At 41.0% G+C, this 16,404-nt stretch overlaps 2 protein-coding genes and 1 pseudogene across 2 annotated transcripts; 2 read left to right on the top strand and 1 right to left on the bottom strand.

The window, feature by feature from the left end:
• Window positions 1-1,291: 1,291 nt before the first annotated feature.
• LOC135638447 (O-fucosyltransferase 20-like) lies at window positions 1,292-2,657 on the bottom strand (annotated as a pseudogene).
• A 158-nt stretch (window positions 2,658-2,815) lies between these two features.
• LOC135638279 (4-coumarate--CoA ligase-like 5) lies at window positions 2,816-10,190 on the top strand. The gene is made up of 6 exons (XM_065151341.1): window positions 2,816-3,976; window positions 4,061-4,250; window positions 7,710-7,855; window positions 7,940-8,007; window positions 9,096-9,198; window positions 9,911-10,190. Exons 1-6 carry the CDS (start codon window positions 2,951-2,953, stop codon window positions 10,034-10,036), a joined length of 1,659 nt encoding a protein of 552 aa, XP_065007413.1. The 5' UTR covers window positions 2,816-2,950; the 3' UTR covers window positions 10,037-10,190.
• Window positions 10,191-10,291: 101 nt separating this feature from the next.
• Window positions 10,292-16,404, top strand: LOC103986415 (uncharacterized). Its single transcript, XM_009404431.3, has 6 exons — window positions 10,292-10,431; window positions 10,803-10,860; window positions 11,599-12,259; window positions 13,750-14,181; window positions 14,290-14,590; window positions 15,931-16,404. Exons 3-6 carry the CDS (start codon window positions 11,852-11,854, stop codon window positions 16,071-16,073), a joined length of 1,284 nt encoding a protein of 427 aa, XP_009402706.2. The 5' UTR covers window positions 10,292-10,431; window positions 10,803-10,860; window positions 11,599-11,851; the 3' UTR covers window positions 16,074-16,404.

Here is a 16,404-nt window from a genome sequence, read left to right as displayed (position 1 = left end):
AAAAATAAAATTATAAAATTTATAATCAAACTAAATTACTAACCAAATTTAAATTTGGGTTAATTGTCGAATTTAAAATCAAAATCAGAATCATCGGTTTCTTTTTTTCAAAATCAAAAATTAAAATTAAACTTTGGGCTCTGGCCGGTCACGACCAATGTCGCGCCACACCATCGTCAGGTCAGCAAGAATACTCTCACGTGCCAAGTCAGGATCCGTACCAAGGCATTCCTCGGTACATTCCCTCCCAAAATGCTCGAGATGATAACCGCACGAAGGTACCTCTACGCCCCTCGAGGATCGATCATCACACCAAACCCACGTATGATCGACCCTCGTACAATAGCATAAAAACCCCAGGCCACCGAGGGGAAGACATAAAAAAAGAGATAAAACTAAGCACTAATTTGCTCGTTGAGGGGCCAAAATCGGGAACCACCCGATGAGGGCCTTATGTGCAGGAGAGCGACCACCCCCCACCCCCCCTCCCCCGAAAGCATGATCGTCCCGATCGAGGAACGCCAATCAACATCCCAATGCCAACGTCCCGACCTATAACCGACCAACCTCGACGACTCGTACGATCGACCAAAGTCACCGTACATCGGCCCATGGAACTCACTCAGCCACATCACATCAGTTCCCCAACACCGCTCATGATGGATTTTGATTCAATTTGAGACTAATGAATCATTAAACTGTTTCATGTCTGATTCGATTCTGGTTCAAAATTAGCGATGCTCAATGAATCTTTCCAACGAACACTATATATATATATATATATATATATATGATCTGTCGTACATTTGGAATGACCGATGGTCTACGACAGTTTGGACACGACACGATCCATTATCCACGTCGCATATTGGTTGCCATGTCTCCTTCGACCCACTTTGGTCATTGTCCTCGCTGTAATAACTCATATTGTCATCGTTCTATAAGCTAATTGTATATTATCCCATGCATATCCTCTGAATATTATAATTCTTATATTTTATAAATTTATATTAATATTCTTATAATTATAAAAATAAAATAATTAACTTTTTTCATCGATTGTAATAAAAATATATTTTTTTTATTTTTATTTTACAAATTAAAATTTTCTAATGACTAATTTTGATGATGGGTAAAAGGATAACCGTTGAGTTCCGTCTCTCGGCTAGGAGGCGTTCATGAAGTGTGATGAACTTCTTGTGCCCGGCGTTAATGTCAGGTTCTCTTTGTTTGTACAGGTTAGGGAACTCTCTCATCAAGGGCAGAGAGACGTCTCGCCCGCCGATCACCATTACAAGCTGAAATAGAGAACGGGCAGCGGTTGTGAGCGTACCTGGTGACTTCTTCGGCGGCAAGCCATGTTGGACCTCCCAGTGAGGAGCTCCGGCTTGAGCTTCCTCTCCGCTCGAACGATCTCGTCGTGCTCGGGGGTGAGACCAGGAAGGCAACCGGCTCGCACCCACACATCCTTCTCCAAACCCAGGTGGAGTGCGAGGTACGGACCTTTGCTTCTCATCCTCATGCGAGCTTGTTGCCCAGTTCTCCGATTGGAGCTGAGAACCTCAGTGCATGGAACGCAACCGAGTAAGTTTGGGGACACACACGAGAGGGTGCAGTGGTTACCTTGCACCGGATCTTTGAGAGAACGGGTGGGAAGTTCTTGGAAAGCCTGGAATCCAGGCCACTCAGGAGCAGAACCCCTTCTCTGTTAAGCTGCACCAGCAATCAACAAGGAGAAACAATGAATCAAGAGTAAATATAAGGATTCCATTTCGTCATTTGATGAAGAAAGGATCGAAAGAAGAATTGTTTTGCGCGCTGACGACGTTTGTCGTAGGAGAAGACGAGGACTCACTCGCTTCATGTGTCTTGATCGAATCCAAGCAGGGTAGACATGAAGAGGCGTTTGCTTCTCCTACACCGGCCTTGTCATGATATGAGTCGACGGCAACGAGGACACCACCTTATAATGTCGTCGGCAAGAACGCACTTGAAGTGCTCCAGGTCGAACACATCAGAGAACTCACTGCTCAAGCAAGGAACCAGTCGAGATGCTTCGCACAGAAGTAAACAAGGTGATTGGGACGCAAGATGGCACCTTTCGTCACCCCAGATGACGTTGACTTAGAGGGCGGGCACGACGAGCGGCGCGCCGAGAACGCGAGCGATTACCACCGCATCGATGATCTGGTTCCGCTGCTAGTTGAGCCCGCCGGAGACGACCACCAGGAGATAATACTTCCGGCGACCGGCCCGCGCAGCGGCCACGCCCTCCGCAACGTACTACTCGCTGAAGTTGAGACATGGAACGTATCCCGTCCTGTCCGGTCGCTGCCAGAACTCCCCAAGCGCCTCCACCCCTCCTCTGGACATCGCCACCGTCGAATCTGATGGTTCCGGGGAGAAGAGGGGGCGGCGGCCGAGGTGGGGGCACGGGAGAAGGGGGTCGAGGTGGTGCCATGACCTCAATATCCCCACAAGAGCGAAGAAGAAGAGCACCCAAAGGAGGAAGTTTGGGCTACGACCAAGGGCAAGGAGGCGGTAGCCGGGCCGAGAGGCCTTCTTGGTCGGGGAGAGGAGGAGGAGAACCAGCGGATGATCTCCGAAGGCACAGCGATGTACAAAACCCGCCTTCCCTTCGACGACGTCGCCGCCATTTCTCTTCTACGCATCTTTTCTCCGTTGCGGCAAAACAAAAAGAAACGACAGGGCATTGAAATTATCTTTTTGCCCATAAGTTTGTTGACAATCCGTTGTGTCTGTCGTCGGTAGAGTCTATAGCAGACCAATAATTAGCGCCTCTGCTTCCCCCGACAGCGGCCGTCCTCCATCCATTACAAGGTTCAATTTCGGCCACGTTGAACCCTTCTCCTCTGCTCATCATCTTCCTTTTTCTCGCAGCCCCGCTCGAAATCCTCACTCTAATCTTCTCCCTACTGGACCGCTCCCGATGGCGGCGGGAACCCCTCAGCTGCCACCCACCGTCGACCCGAGGAGCGGCTTTTGCCGCGAGACCAAGGTTTTCCACAACCTCCGGGACCCCCTCCCCCTCCCTCCCGAATCCCTCCCCCTATCTGCCGCTTCCTTCGCCTTGTCCCTCATCCCATCCCCGCTCCCCGCCCAGCCCGCCCTCGTCGATGCCGCCACCGGCGCCGCCGTCTCCTACCCGGACTTCCTCGCACGGATCCGGAACCTCGCCGCCGCCCTTCGCACCGGCGCCGGCGTCTCCCGCGGCGATGTCGCCTTCGTCCTCTCCCCGGCTGGCCTCGACGTCCCCGTCCTCTACCTCGCCCTCCTGTCCATCGGCGCTGTCGTCTCCCCGGCCAACCCGCTCAGCGCACCCTCTGAGATCGCCCATCAGATTCGCCTCTCCAACCCCTCCGTAGCCTTCGCTACCACCGCCACAGCCTCCAAGCTCCCGGCCTACCTTCCCACCATCCTCCTCGACTCCCCTCGCTTTCGGTCCTTTATCTCCGCCGACGTAGCGGCGGGGGCGGCGGCGCAGCAGCAGCCGGTGGAGGTGCGGCAGTCGGACACGGCGGCGATCCTCTACTCGTCGGGGACCACGGGGCGGGTGAAGGGCGTAGCGCTGACCCACCGGAACTTCGTGGCCCTCACCGCCGCGTACCACGCCTTGACGCGGGAGGTGGAGGACGAGTTACCGCCGGTGGTTCTGTTCACGGTCCCTCTCTTCCACGTGTTCGGGTTCATGATGGCGCTCCGCGCGGTGGTTCTGGGGGAGACGATCGTGCTGATGGAGCGGTTCGATTTCGGGGCGATGCTTCGGGCTGTGGAACGCTACCGGGTGACCTTCATGCCAGTGTCGCCGCCGCTGGTGGTGGCGATGGCCAAGTCCGACGAGGCCGCCCGCCGCGACCTATCTTCGCTGAGGGTCCTGGGCTGCGGCGGGGCCCCGCTTGGCCGGGATGTGGCGGAGCGCTTCGCCGCGCGCTTCCCCCACGTCGAGATCGCCCAGGTCCGGTTCGATATATATAGTGTCGTCAGCCTTAACTTCCAAGATTCTTAATGGCGCACGCGTGCATTTTTGTGACCGTGGCAGGGGTACGGGTTGACGGAGTCGACGGGCGGGGTGGTGGGGACGAGGACGCCGGAGGAGAGCAAGGTGTTCGGCTCGACGGGGCGGCTCGGGTCGAACACGGAGGCCAAAATCGTGGACCCCACAACCGGGGAAGCGCTGGGCCCCGGGCAAAGAGGGGAGCTCTGGATTCGTGGCCCCACCATCATGAAAGGTCTGCTCTATGATTCATTTGAAGTAAATGCTGAACAGGTTTCGTCAGTACATTTAAAGCGTTGTTCCAGCATCATGATTCCTATTCTTGAATATGCTGGTTGAACATCAAATTGAATCTTAATTTGATCTACATGATCTAGATCCTTGACTCAAATAAATGAAATTATACGCGGAATATATATATATATATATATATATATATATATATATATATATATATGTATGTATGTATGTATATATATGTATGAATATATATGTATGTATATATATGTATATATATATACATGGGTTAGGAATCATTTGGGATGGGATGGAAATTGGCCCTACTGGAAAGGATTATAAGTAGCAAGTTTTTTATGGAATGAACCCCATGAAGTTAACTGGAATTGCCTGACTATTTGGTGACGAATTTGAACTTATAGGCCAACCAGGATTGAGGAACTTGACAGACTTGCTACACATCAATTGGCATCAATTCTAATTGGCCAAGTTCCATTTGAGTCATTGTCCGACTTGAGGGTTTCAAGATTGGAGCTAACTTATCTCAATTTAGGTTAGCAAATTGAATTGGATTTAGGCATCAAACAACTTGATTGAGTGATCACTCAAATCATGAGTTATTGAACAGGATTCATTTGTTATCTATTGCACATGGATCTTGAGCATGAAGTTTATTACTCTATATAGTAGTGTAGAGAAGTCTTATCTCTCTAAACTCGTTACTTGTTTTGCTCATGAATGTTTTCGATTGTGGATAGAAAGAAGAGTATTAACCTGAAATGGTAATTTATTAGGTTCCGTATTTTTCATTTTTTATCTTATGACCTTTTGACCCATATTGACAAGGAGGAAGGCTCTTTTTGATTTTTGTGATTCAAAGAAAATTCTGTTTTTTGTTTTTCCATGATTTTTAATAATTTTTTCCTCTTTTGAGTTCTTCGGCCTAGATTTGTCCAATCCTATTATTTGATCCTGCCCATCACATTTGATTATCATTTTTGTAATGAATGGTTAATCCTGATTTAGATCTTGATTTAAAACCTTGCCTTTTGTTGTATAAATCTTCAATACTTATTAAACACATGCGAAAGGACTTTATATGAAGAAAGCACCTATCAGTTTTCAATACCTTGATGTCTTCCTTCTCTACATAAAGGAGGTTAGGGCTGCTATTAGGGGTGTTTAAACGAAAACCGAATCGAACCAGAACCGATTCGGTCCAAACTAATTCATCAGTAGTTTGGTTTTGAAGGCTATAAATGGTTTAGTTCGATGAGTACTCTTCTTTTGTTCGGTTAATCAGTTCGAACCGAACTGAATTGATTTTAATTTTAAAAATGCTAGTCTGACCGAATTCACTGCCTTAAGCCCTTATCCAGTTAAAATCAATTAATCAAACCGGCTCAAAGGCCCTAATAGCAATGTTGGCCCAATCTTAATGTTTCAATTTCACATATGATATGGGCCAATTCACAAATTTTACGTGTCAGCCGAATTGGACCAAGATTCCAGTTCGCTTCAATTGAATTCATCAAACTGAACTAGTTCATTTGAAATATATATATATATTTTTAAATTACTTGAAATTATAAACCAGTTAACCGGTTTTGAACCAATTGAGTTAGATAGGTTGAAATAGTTACGGTTCGAACCTACCTTACTTTAACCGAACCGAACCAGAAATTGGTTCGGTTCATTTTGACCCTTCCCGGTTTGGTTCAAACCAATTTGAACACCCCTAGTTGCTATCCATACTCCCCCTTTCTCCTCATTATATTTTTTTATTTGTCTTTATGACAATAAATGTCAAACATTGAAATATTAGTGGTAGATGGCAACAAGGTTCGCAATACCGTATCGTACCGGTATTTCGACCTGGGCTCGGTATCGGTACGGTACGGTGTACCGAGCGGTATACCCAGGTGCACCGAGCACTGTAGCACTATTATAGTGCATATTACAGTACAGTGCTACAGTGCACTGTAACAGTGTACTGCATTACTACAGTGCACTGCTACAGTAATACAGTGCACTGCTACAGTGCGGACCGGTACCAGGCGGTCCGCGTACCACTGGCCTGTCGGACCGGTACGTACCGCCCATACCGGGCGGTACGATTCGATATGACAGACCTTGGATGGCAAATTGAAGGTTGCAGTAAATAACAAATGCTATAATAGAGGCATCTCCGCTTCTACTTACTGGTCATAATTGCATGTCTATTGTTATTCCTCCTATACTTCCCTCTTCTTTTGTCTTCCCACCTATAATAGCCACTTAGGGAAGTCATTGTCCTTCTTCCTCTCCTCACCTTTTTTTTTTTTTTTTGTATCTTTGAGGTTGTCAAATCAATTAGAACTACTCACGCTTGGCTATGGGAGTGTGCAAATAACATTGGCAGTTTTTGACAACTTCTAGCAATAAGATCAAGAAATTGATCAAACTTAGGTCGGGTTTGGATGATGCCACTGTTAATCAGGCATAATGTGTTGAGACTGACTTATTCCATGAACTATAATATGACCTAATCACATAATGTGTCACATACAAGGATATCTTTTAGTTAGATTTGACCATCAATATTTGTTAAAGAGTAAGATGTTGGCCTTTTTTTCCTGGTCGTATATGCTTTGTTTATTCCAAAGCTACATGCGAAGCATGTGGACACTTAGATCAATCTAAGATTTCAAATAATGGTCGGGCTGTTATATCTAGACCAGTGTTTACTGGTTCAACCAATGATCGACACTGGACCATATGATTCTACACTGATTGGTAATCATTTTTGTACTGTTATATCGAGCCGTAGAGGTTGGCGTACTGCTTGATATATCGATATCATACTGGTCTGGCAACGAAACTGGTAGCAGACAGAGATTTTAAAACCTTCATATTTGTTTTATATATGACCATATGGCTTTACACTGGTTGGAAATTATTTGTTTTACTGATATCAAGCCATATAAGTTGGTATACCACCTGATATACTGCCACACTGGTTTGACGACAAGTCAAAATTGATATCAGATCAAGATTTTTAGAACCTTTTAGATTGTTTTATATAGGACAGTTAAAAGTCACTAAAAAGAATTGTCGGGACAAATATGTATGTGGTGCTTTGCTAAGTGGATTTTGTAATATCTATTTTCACAGTTAATAGAACAAATTTGTTGGAAAGATCTATTCTATCCAAAATAACCGAAAACAGACTATGGGTTTGTATCTATGGATTGTGATGGGCTTGATTGTTGTCTACCTAATCTTGATGTTGGCTGATTATTTATTTTTTATAACAATAATGGGATGACATAATCCATATGCTCAATGAAAGAAATATAGTGTTTACATGTTTCAACTTTAACAAGGCAAACTTTCTGAATTATCATAAAGAATACATATTTAAACATTGAAGGAGCTAAATCTGCTGCATTTTTTAACAAAAAATGATCTGGTAAAGGTTACATTGGTGATGCTGAGGCAACTGCGGCGACCTTGGACTCCGAAGGTTGGTTAAAGACTGGTGACCTTTGCTACTTTGACGATGATGGTTTCCTCTTCATCGTGGATAGGCTAAAGGAGTTAATAAAATATAAAGCATATCAGGTTTTCGACATTGTATTTATTTTTTTATCTGTAATATTGTATTCTTGTATAATTAATCTAATTTACTATCTCCAATTTGCTTAGGTTCCTCCAGCTGAATTAGAGCATATTCTAGTTTCTCATCCGGGAATTGCTGATGCTGCTGTAATTCCGTATGTACATCCTGACTCTTTATAAACTTCATTCAAATGTATATGTCATTCCATAATGATTTATTACTCAAATACATGATAACACAATGTCCACAAACCTTTCTGTTTATGCATTGTTGGCTATTACCATGAAACACAGAACCATCCTCCCTACTTGTAGGGGTCAGGCAGCATACATCCCCAAGTTTCACATTAGTGGGAGCTTGTGTATTACAATATCCTTCATGGTATTACTATTACCATTAGAACATATAATTTTTTTTTCTGTTCATTTACAACTACAGTGATTGAGCTTGTTTAAGTCTCATTTATGTCTAGTAGAATGACAATTCACCTGAGAAAAATGTCTCTACATAGCTTTGCATTTCGTGAAAATTATAATGGAGGACTGTTTTCTTCTGTTTTGTATATTTAGTTCACATTTGTCTTATGTTGCTTAATACTGTCCTATTTTGAGAACTTGTAAGTGATTGCTAGCTAAGGGGGATACTGGTGCTTCAATGAAAATATTGCGGCTTTTCTGAAGTCAATACCCGTTTATATCACCATGCTAATCATATCATTGTTGATTGGCCCCAGTCCTAGTTCTTTGTGACCTGTAGATGGATTCAAGAAGACAATATCATTCTAATTTGGAATAAAAAAAAATTCTAAAGCCTTGATGATATTTAAAAATGAATTCTGGCTTAACAATGGTAAGATGCTATGTAGGTTTTTGAATGTGTATGCCTAATTCGTTACCATTTCTATTAAGAAAAAGTTCTTTGATGACATGCTAACACTATAACCATATGTGTTTCAGATATGATATCAAGCATTAAGATCCTAGTTATTTGGAGTTGGCTGTATGAATCTTTTCCTATCGTTTTCTGTTGAGGGGAATATTATTAGTCATGTTAAGAGCCATCAGTTTTCTTTTTATTATTTCTAATTTTTTTTTGGAGAAAAAAATGCAAATGTAAGGTTCAATTGAATGGAGTAAACTCTTTGCCATTTTAGCAATCTATTTGTGATGTGTTCTTGAGTAATTTCTGTAGTTATGATATAATTTTGTTCCTCAAAATTAATAGTTAACTTTCCCATGGCAGGTATCCAGATGAAGAAGCTGGACAGATACCCATGGCATTTGTGGTCAGACAACCTGGAAGCATGCTTAGTGATGAAGAAGTCATGGATTTTGTTGGGAAACAGGTACTTATTGTTTTAGTTTTGACTCTTTAAATTCGTTATCGAGAATGACTTCATTTCGATGTGATGCAATTTCCTTGGGCCTGAATTCTTTTGGGGTCAGAGAAATATTGCCAAAGCTGCATAGCCAACACTTTTTTCTTTGGCGCTCTTTAGTTCTTGATTTTAAAAAATAGAGGTTGTAGTTTTTTATATGAAAAGCGATTTCATAATGATCATGATGCAGATATATCATTTTTCATTTGGTAAAGATTGACTTTACATTGAAGATTAGGCTCTATGGTTATCCACAGGCCTAATCCTAAGCTCATGAAGTCTCACATGTATTGTCGAATTAGTGAAATTACAGCCAATATGCAGTAACTCGTTAGTCATTGTGGTGGAATGATTGCCCATGACCTTCTATACTCGGAGAGGAGATTTTTTTTTTTTTTTGGTAAAAGGGGCTATATTAATTAAGTTGTATGGTCAACACAAAAAGAGACTATACTCAGAAAGGAGTTGCAAATCTGTCTAAGCTTTTTGTTTGATCTGAAAATGCCAGTTCAAGGCTTTCCTTTATAAAAGTCTGCAAATAATCATTATCAAATCACTGTGCAACCTCAATTATAAAATAATTTTCATCTGTCTTTGGCATTTTTTTTACTATATAAACCTGAAAGATAATTTGAAAATAAGGGTTTGACTTTTTTTCTCTTCTTTTGCTTTTCTGTAGGTTGCACCATATAAAAGGATTAGGCGCGTTGCATTTGTCAGCTCAATACCAAAGTCGCCTGCAGGAAAAATTTTGAGGAGGGAGCTTATCAATCAAGCTGTTTCTTCACCTAAATCTAAGCTATAACTGCTATTTGTATTCCCCTTTTTTTGTAACACAGGATGCAACCTGTTTCAGGTTGATCTTCTCTTGGATCTCAGCCACAGCGCACTTTTTTTTAGGGTTATATCATTTACAAGTATAAATGTCTTCAAAAAAATAAAGGGGTTGTTTTGCTTGAGTATAATGTTTAAATTGATACACATAAATATGTCAACTTTTATGCAGTGATGCTACTCATTATCCTTTTCCATTCATTTTGCAGGTCCATGAAAGTAAAATTCTGAATCTTTTGACTCCCTCTAACATGATTCATATCTTGTTCTCTTTGTGTAGCCCAATTATCTATTCTTCTCTTCACCTAAACCAATTAAGAGTTTCGGGTGATCGCGAAAAGGTGTATTTACAAAGTGCTGATTCAGGTACGATTACCAGTCTCAAATCCAATTTTTTTTTTCTGGTTTTATTATCAATAGTAGTTCCATTTGATTGATTGCCTTCTTTAACATCTTGTTTTAATTAATATCTGGGTTATTTTTTTGAACATTCAATAAAGCCCAGAAAAAAAATAAAATTATTACTTAAAGCTGAATCACAAAATCACCATGAACTAAGAGTTTTCTTCACTGAATTACCTCAAGATTCTCTCAACTTTGTCAGCACCATCTTTATGTGCATCCATGGTTGTTAGCTCACATGAACTACTGTATTCCATCTTTGGTAGAACTTGTTTTGATATAGATTCATCTATGTCATGATTCCTTACCGTACCCTTTCACTTTTTGTTTTGCAGACATATGCTTCAAGGACAAGGAAAGCATAAGACGTGGGACAGAAGAAGAAGAATAAAGGTGAAACATGAAAATAAAAAGAAGCCTTTTATCTTCACCATCAAACTTCCTAATATAATTATGTTAATGACGCCGCCCACAATTAATGAAGCGTGCAGTGTGACGAATGCTTGTAAGGTTACAAGCAAAATTAACATTATATATCAATATGTTGAATTTATGAGTGGTATATTTGAAAAAGTAAAAGAATAAATAGGATAAAGATTTCATCCATGTCATGGAATTTCTCCAACCATGGATTTGGCCTTTTTTTCTCTCTCTCTCTCTCCCCAATAATCAAATAATATGCATCGATTTGTTGAATCTAATAGAGTGATTCTATTTAATTTTGTGCATTATTTTGAGTGAATTATTTCAGGTAAGTTTTAATTATTATTCTTGTGAAATCTGACATCATCTCCATTCAAAGAGTGGAAGGCCTCAATCTTGCACTTTAAGATTTATTTTGGTATTATATGCAATCATTTTTGGAGTTGCCGTCAGCTTCATCCTTTCTTCTTCCTTTTTATGTGTTTGTCATGAGAATAATATAAGAAAATAAAATGTGTTTGTGGGTGCAATTAGATGGAAATTTTTTTATGTTTGTACTTTGTAATAATATATATTAAAGTTAAATTTATAAGAATAAATATAAAAATTCACTAATTTTGTAATTTATTATTTCTATAGATTTTTATATACGTCTCGCCACGATCCCTCCTCACCTGTCTCTCACGCTTCACGCTAACCAACCGACAGGCGGACGACGCTTGCCTCGAAATAGGGGGTCTACTATTGTGACGCGACTTAAGTTACGTACAACAGGTGGCGCACATCCCGGCAGTAACGGCAAGTTTGGTGTCAACCTCCCCGGCTCTCGTAGCTCAATTCATGGCTGGAGTCGGGGGATTGAAGGACTGGGAACTGACGATAAAGGCCCCGCCCAGGCGCTCCCTCTCCCGCTGCTCCGCCGCTGTGTGTCGGATTTTGAAGTTGTTCCTGATCCCACCCCATGGACGGTGGCGACGCCGAGGCGCCGCTGGTGGCGGGCAACGGCAGCGGGGAGAAGGACCTCGACGCCGCCCTCCACTGCCTCGAGGGCTTCCTCTCCCTGCTCGGCTTCCCTGACTCCTCCTCCCGCGCCCGCCTCGCCGCCTCCTGCGTCGCGTTCCTCCTCCTCGGCGTCGCCGTCCCCTCCGCCGCCATCTGCCTCTCCCGGTGCTCGCGGCCGGGCTGCCGTGAGTACGAGGTGCAGCAGTTCGAGCTGTGCGTCCTCGTGTCAGAGGCCTCCCTGGCCGCCGTCTCCCTAGCTTGCATCTCGCGGAACCTCCTCAAGTACGGGATCCGGAGGTTCCTCTTTGTGGATCAGCATCATGGCCAGGTTGAGAGATTCCAAAAGGAGTATGTTTGCAAGATCCAGGTCCGGTGGATTACCAAAATTCTTGCTCTTACATTAATCATTTCCTTTAGTTGGATGATGTTTATGATCCGTGATTGATAATCGATCAACTAAAACATGGGGAACGAAGGGTGAGATAGATTGAAATATGTATCTCGGTTTATGGCTTTACTTTCAAAAGTAAAGTTTCTTTGAAGTATGTGGGAAAGTATTTATGCTTATGAATTGTTTGAGTTACACTATTTTGATGTAAAGAACAAAAAATTTGTTATCACTGGCTTGTTGCATCTATCAGCTACTTTGTCAGCAATAGTTTAGATGGATAGGAGTGACTATATTTCTTGATGAACAATAGATTACTTGGATTAATAATGGAACAAATGTGATATGCGTGCACTCTGAGGATGATGCAAAAAAGTCGGTGTCTGTTTGATATGATGCAACGAGGTTATTTGATTTTTAAATCACATGTTCTAACCTGGCACTACCAATGGTGAAGGCCTTTACTTGAAATCCTACTGTACATAACGGGATCCTTCTACTACCAGAATGATAGTGTTAGATTTTACTGTAGAAGATAGTCAAGTTTGCTCAAATAATTCTGGTGTGAGAACTTTTGGATTAATGTAAGAACAGGAAATAAAATGTGTACCAGTAATATCATATAAGGAATAGTTGGCAAGGCGGAATATTTGTACATTTTCATGATCATTGAGTCATGTATATGGTGACGGATTGAGTTTTAATTTCATGGACTTTTAAGTCCATCATAACTGATATGGAATAATTGGATATCAACCTTGCTGTTCTTGCAGCTTGGTTATTTAGCTGTTATTTTATTATAGCCAAGATATGGAATCCTTATTCTATCATTTTGTGGTTACATCATGTTAAACTATAACCTGTCACTAAATTATTCAAGGATTATATTTTAGTTGAAGGTAATATCAAATTATTTATAAGGTGCAACACTTTTTAAATTGAATGATCATTTATGGACAGAAGTGTTATGAACTCTTATGAATAGGAAAGAAGATCTATCTTAGCAGTTCTCTTCATATTTCCATTTCCTTATTTGAATTTTGGATTGAACAGATTGATTTAGTTGTTTCCTTATTGTTTCTTCTTCATTTAAATGAGAACTTACTTCTTAGTAATGAGTCTCAATTGAAGTTAGAAACAAGTTAGAAGTCATTTGGGAGACGTTGAAGTAAATGTTAAAGTACTCTCACCATTTTTTTGAGAATTAAGGTGCATTTGATGTCAATAGTTTCAAGTTAATTTAAGTTTCGATTTAACCTACTCTGAGATACCAACTTCTGTCATCCATGTGGTGCGTTGTATTTAATGTTTTTTGTGGCAGGGAAGTATGTAGTTGATTGAGTCACAATTCATGCCGGATTTTAGTATGCAAGTTGGGTGGCAGTTGATTATTAGGCTTACATAATTCCAGAATTTATGCCTCCCCAGATGATATAGACTGAGCAATCTTATTGTGTATCATATGGCAGGAGTTGTTTCGTTTGCTACTTTGGTGGATACTACCCTGCTTCCTTGTGATGACTGCCCGTGAAATTGTCCGCTTTATATACATCTTCCGTGAGTCCGCATGGACATCTGTTATGGTTTTGATAGCTTCAATACTGTCATGGGTTTATATGACAGTAATTCTTTTATCAGCTTGTTTGTTGTTCAATCTAGTGTGTAATTTGCAAATTATTCACTTTGAAGACTATGGTAAACTTCTGGAAAGAGATGTAGATGCTTTGACATGTTTGGAGGAACATCTGCGCTTACGTTATTATCTTTCCAAAATCAGCCACAGATTCCGCATATTCCTCCTCCTACTCTTCCTATTTGTCACAGTAAGTCAATTTGTCACCCTTTTTCAGACCACTGGATACAATGGAAAGATCAATTTCGCTAATGCTGGAGGTTTAGCAGTAAGTATAAATGTGATTTATTACTTTCAGGTTCATATACAGGTGCTGGATATTTTCTCTATAATATATCTAGATATGGAACTTAATTCTTATGTTTCATGCTAACAGGTGTCATCAGTTGTTCAAGTTGTTGTTGTGGTTCTTTGCTTAAATGCAGCTTCTAAAATTTCCCATAGGGCTCAAGGGATTGCATCATTAGCCAGTAGATGGCATGCTTATGTAACATGCTGCTCTACTGGTTGTCAAATGCGTGCTATGAATAGCTCAGGGAATTTGGAGGCTATTTCGGCAAGTTCCTCATTAATGGATTTTTCAGAAAGTGATTTGGAATCATTCGAAAATGTGGCAATGCAAAATAATGTGCAGTTAGCTTCTCTCATATCCTCATTTCACAAGCGGCAAGCCCTTGGTAAACACCTTTTCTATCTATTATTATGAGGCTTGTTGAGGTTTATGTTGATTTGTAAAACTTAGCTGTGACCAATAACGTGTTATTTCAAAAGCCCTTAGTAAACACCTTTATGTTTGTGGTTGATGATTGTACACCTTTACCTTCTTTTAGAAATGAAGCCAAAGCATGTATATGCGTAATAATTTAGACTTGAGTATGATTTGGTTCCTCTTTTATGTTCAGGAAGTTATTGTATTAGTTGCAGATGTTTCAGTTTTTTGTGAATCAGAGTTTGTAAATTAGCATAATGTATGTTCTCTTTCAATGTCAGATTTTGAAAAACTCAAGTATTCCTGTTTTATATTTTCATAAATGTTAGCATTATCAGACACCATTGCTGCTGATTATACAGGGCAAAGATCTCATGTATGATACTTACCGTAGCCCCTTGCAACAACCTTCTAGATGTCGTCATCTCTCTTTGAGAAAGCTGACCTGTTAGGCCTATAGGTGAGGTAGGTTCTGTCAGAAGGGCTTATGACATCTAGGAAGTAGTCGGGATGGGCCTTGGTATGTGGAGCTGAACTCATTCACAACCTCGAGTTGATATCATGCATGTTACTTCTCCGAATACCCTCTATTGTCATAGTAAGCTGCCAGGACTATATTGAGGCTTCACAAATTCTGCAAAATCCTTTATTTCTTTGCTTGAAAAACACTGCCATTTACACTAGATGATCACATTGGTTAGAATTTCTAGGTCTTAATCCTCTCAGTTGTGTAGGGAGATAGGAAAAGAAAACCAGTTGATCTGATTACCCTGATTTAGTTTGTTTTTGTCCCTTTGAGGAATTTGCATATCTGACCATGAATGATTACTCTCTTTGAAATATGCTTGATAGTGAGATTTCCTTTTTTTTTCCCTCTTGCTATCCCACAACTGAGTTTGATGTGCTTCTTGAGCCTTTGATTTAACATTTCAGTCTTTTATTTGTTGCAAAAATTTCAGAACTGACGAACTAAGTTTAGAACCATTTACTGTTGGGGACTTAAGGATTAACATCGCTTATGCCTGTCACATTGTTTCAACTGCCTAATGCAATTGAGTATATTGCATATCCAGCATAGTTTTATCTGAGCAAATAAGAAATACACTGCAGAGCTCTTTTTTTCTTGCCAAATCATCGTTGTAACATTTTGAGATATCAATTGTTTCTGTGTGGGTGTTCTCCTATGCATAATTATCTTTCTTTCTTCTGACAATATCTCATGATGTATCTGTCAATTATGTCATTCTTGCAGATTGGTTTCTCCTTTCTGTTGGTTGCATCCTTATGTTTCTGTTATTGTATTCACAGTTATTTACCTACAGTCGAATCCTGGGGGCATTACAATTTTTGGATGGACAGTGGACCGGACGTTGCTCAACACCATTTTCTTCCTCGAGTTGACGCTGGTGCTTTTCGTGCTTAGTAAAACTATTGTCTTGCCTTCCATGTGACCTTCCATCGACGGAATCCCCAAGTTTTGTCCCAATTTATGCACCCACATAGCTCACGTAAGGTAATAATATTCATGAATAAGTTCCATGGCCGATGTTATTTCATATATCTTTTCATGGATACTAAGATAAGGCTACAATTTGCAAGGAAGAGCATGTCATACTGTCAGCATTGATATAACGCACCGATTGACCTGAGATAATGTGACGTCCTCTTTTTTTTTTTTTTTTTTTTTTGAGAATTCAACTGAATTTAAATGCATGTACAAAGTTCTTTGTAAAATTTCCTTCCCTTGTTCACAATCACATAATGAAAGGCTCCTGAAATACT

The sequence above is a fragment of the Musa acuminata genome, chromosome BXJ3-5 (assembly GCF_036884655.1).
Source record: "Musa acuminata AAA Group cultivar baxijiao chromosome BXJ3-5, Cavendish_Baxijiao_AAA, whole genome shotgun sequence".
Classification (NCBI taxonomy): domain Eukaryota; kingdom Viridiplantae; phylum Streptophyta; class Magnoliopsida; order Zingiberales; family Musaceae; genus Musa; species Musa acuminata.
The sequence above is the reverse complement of the archived record's forward strand: the minus strand, read 5'-3'. Positions and strand labels throughout refer to the sequence as shown.

Bases quoted from the DNA above. Each gene is read 5' to 3' on its own strand.
- LOC103986415 (XM_009404431.3), top strand. From the start codon at position 11,852: ATGGACGGTGGCGACGCCGAGGCGCCGCTGGTGGCGGGCAACGGCAGC. The intron at 12,260-13,749 runs GTCCGGTGGATT...ATCATATGGCAG, and splicing joins AGTATGTTTGCAAGATCCAG to GAGTTGTTTCGTTTGCTACT. The intron at 14,182-14,289 runs GTAAGTATAAAT...TCATGCTAACAG, and splicing joins CTAATGCTGGAGGTTTAGCA to GTGTCATCAGTTGTTCAAGT.
- LOC135638279 (XM_065151341.1), top strand. From the start codon at position 2,951: ATGGCGGCGGGAACCCCTCAGCTGCCACCCACCGTCGACCCGAGGAGC. The intron at 7,856-7,939 runs GTTTTCGACATT...CAATTTGCTTAG, and splicing joins TAAAATATAAAGCATATCAG to GTTCCTCCAGCTGAATTAGA. The intron at 9,199-9,910 runs GTACTTATTGTT...GCTTTTCTGTAG, and splicing joins TGGATTTTGTTGGGAAACAG to GTTGCACCATATAAAAGGAT.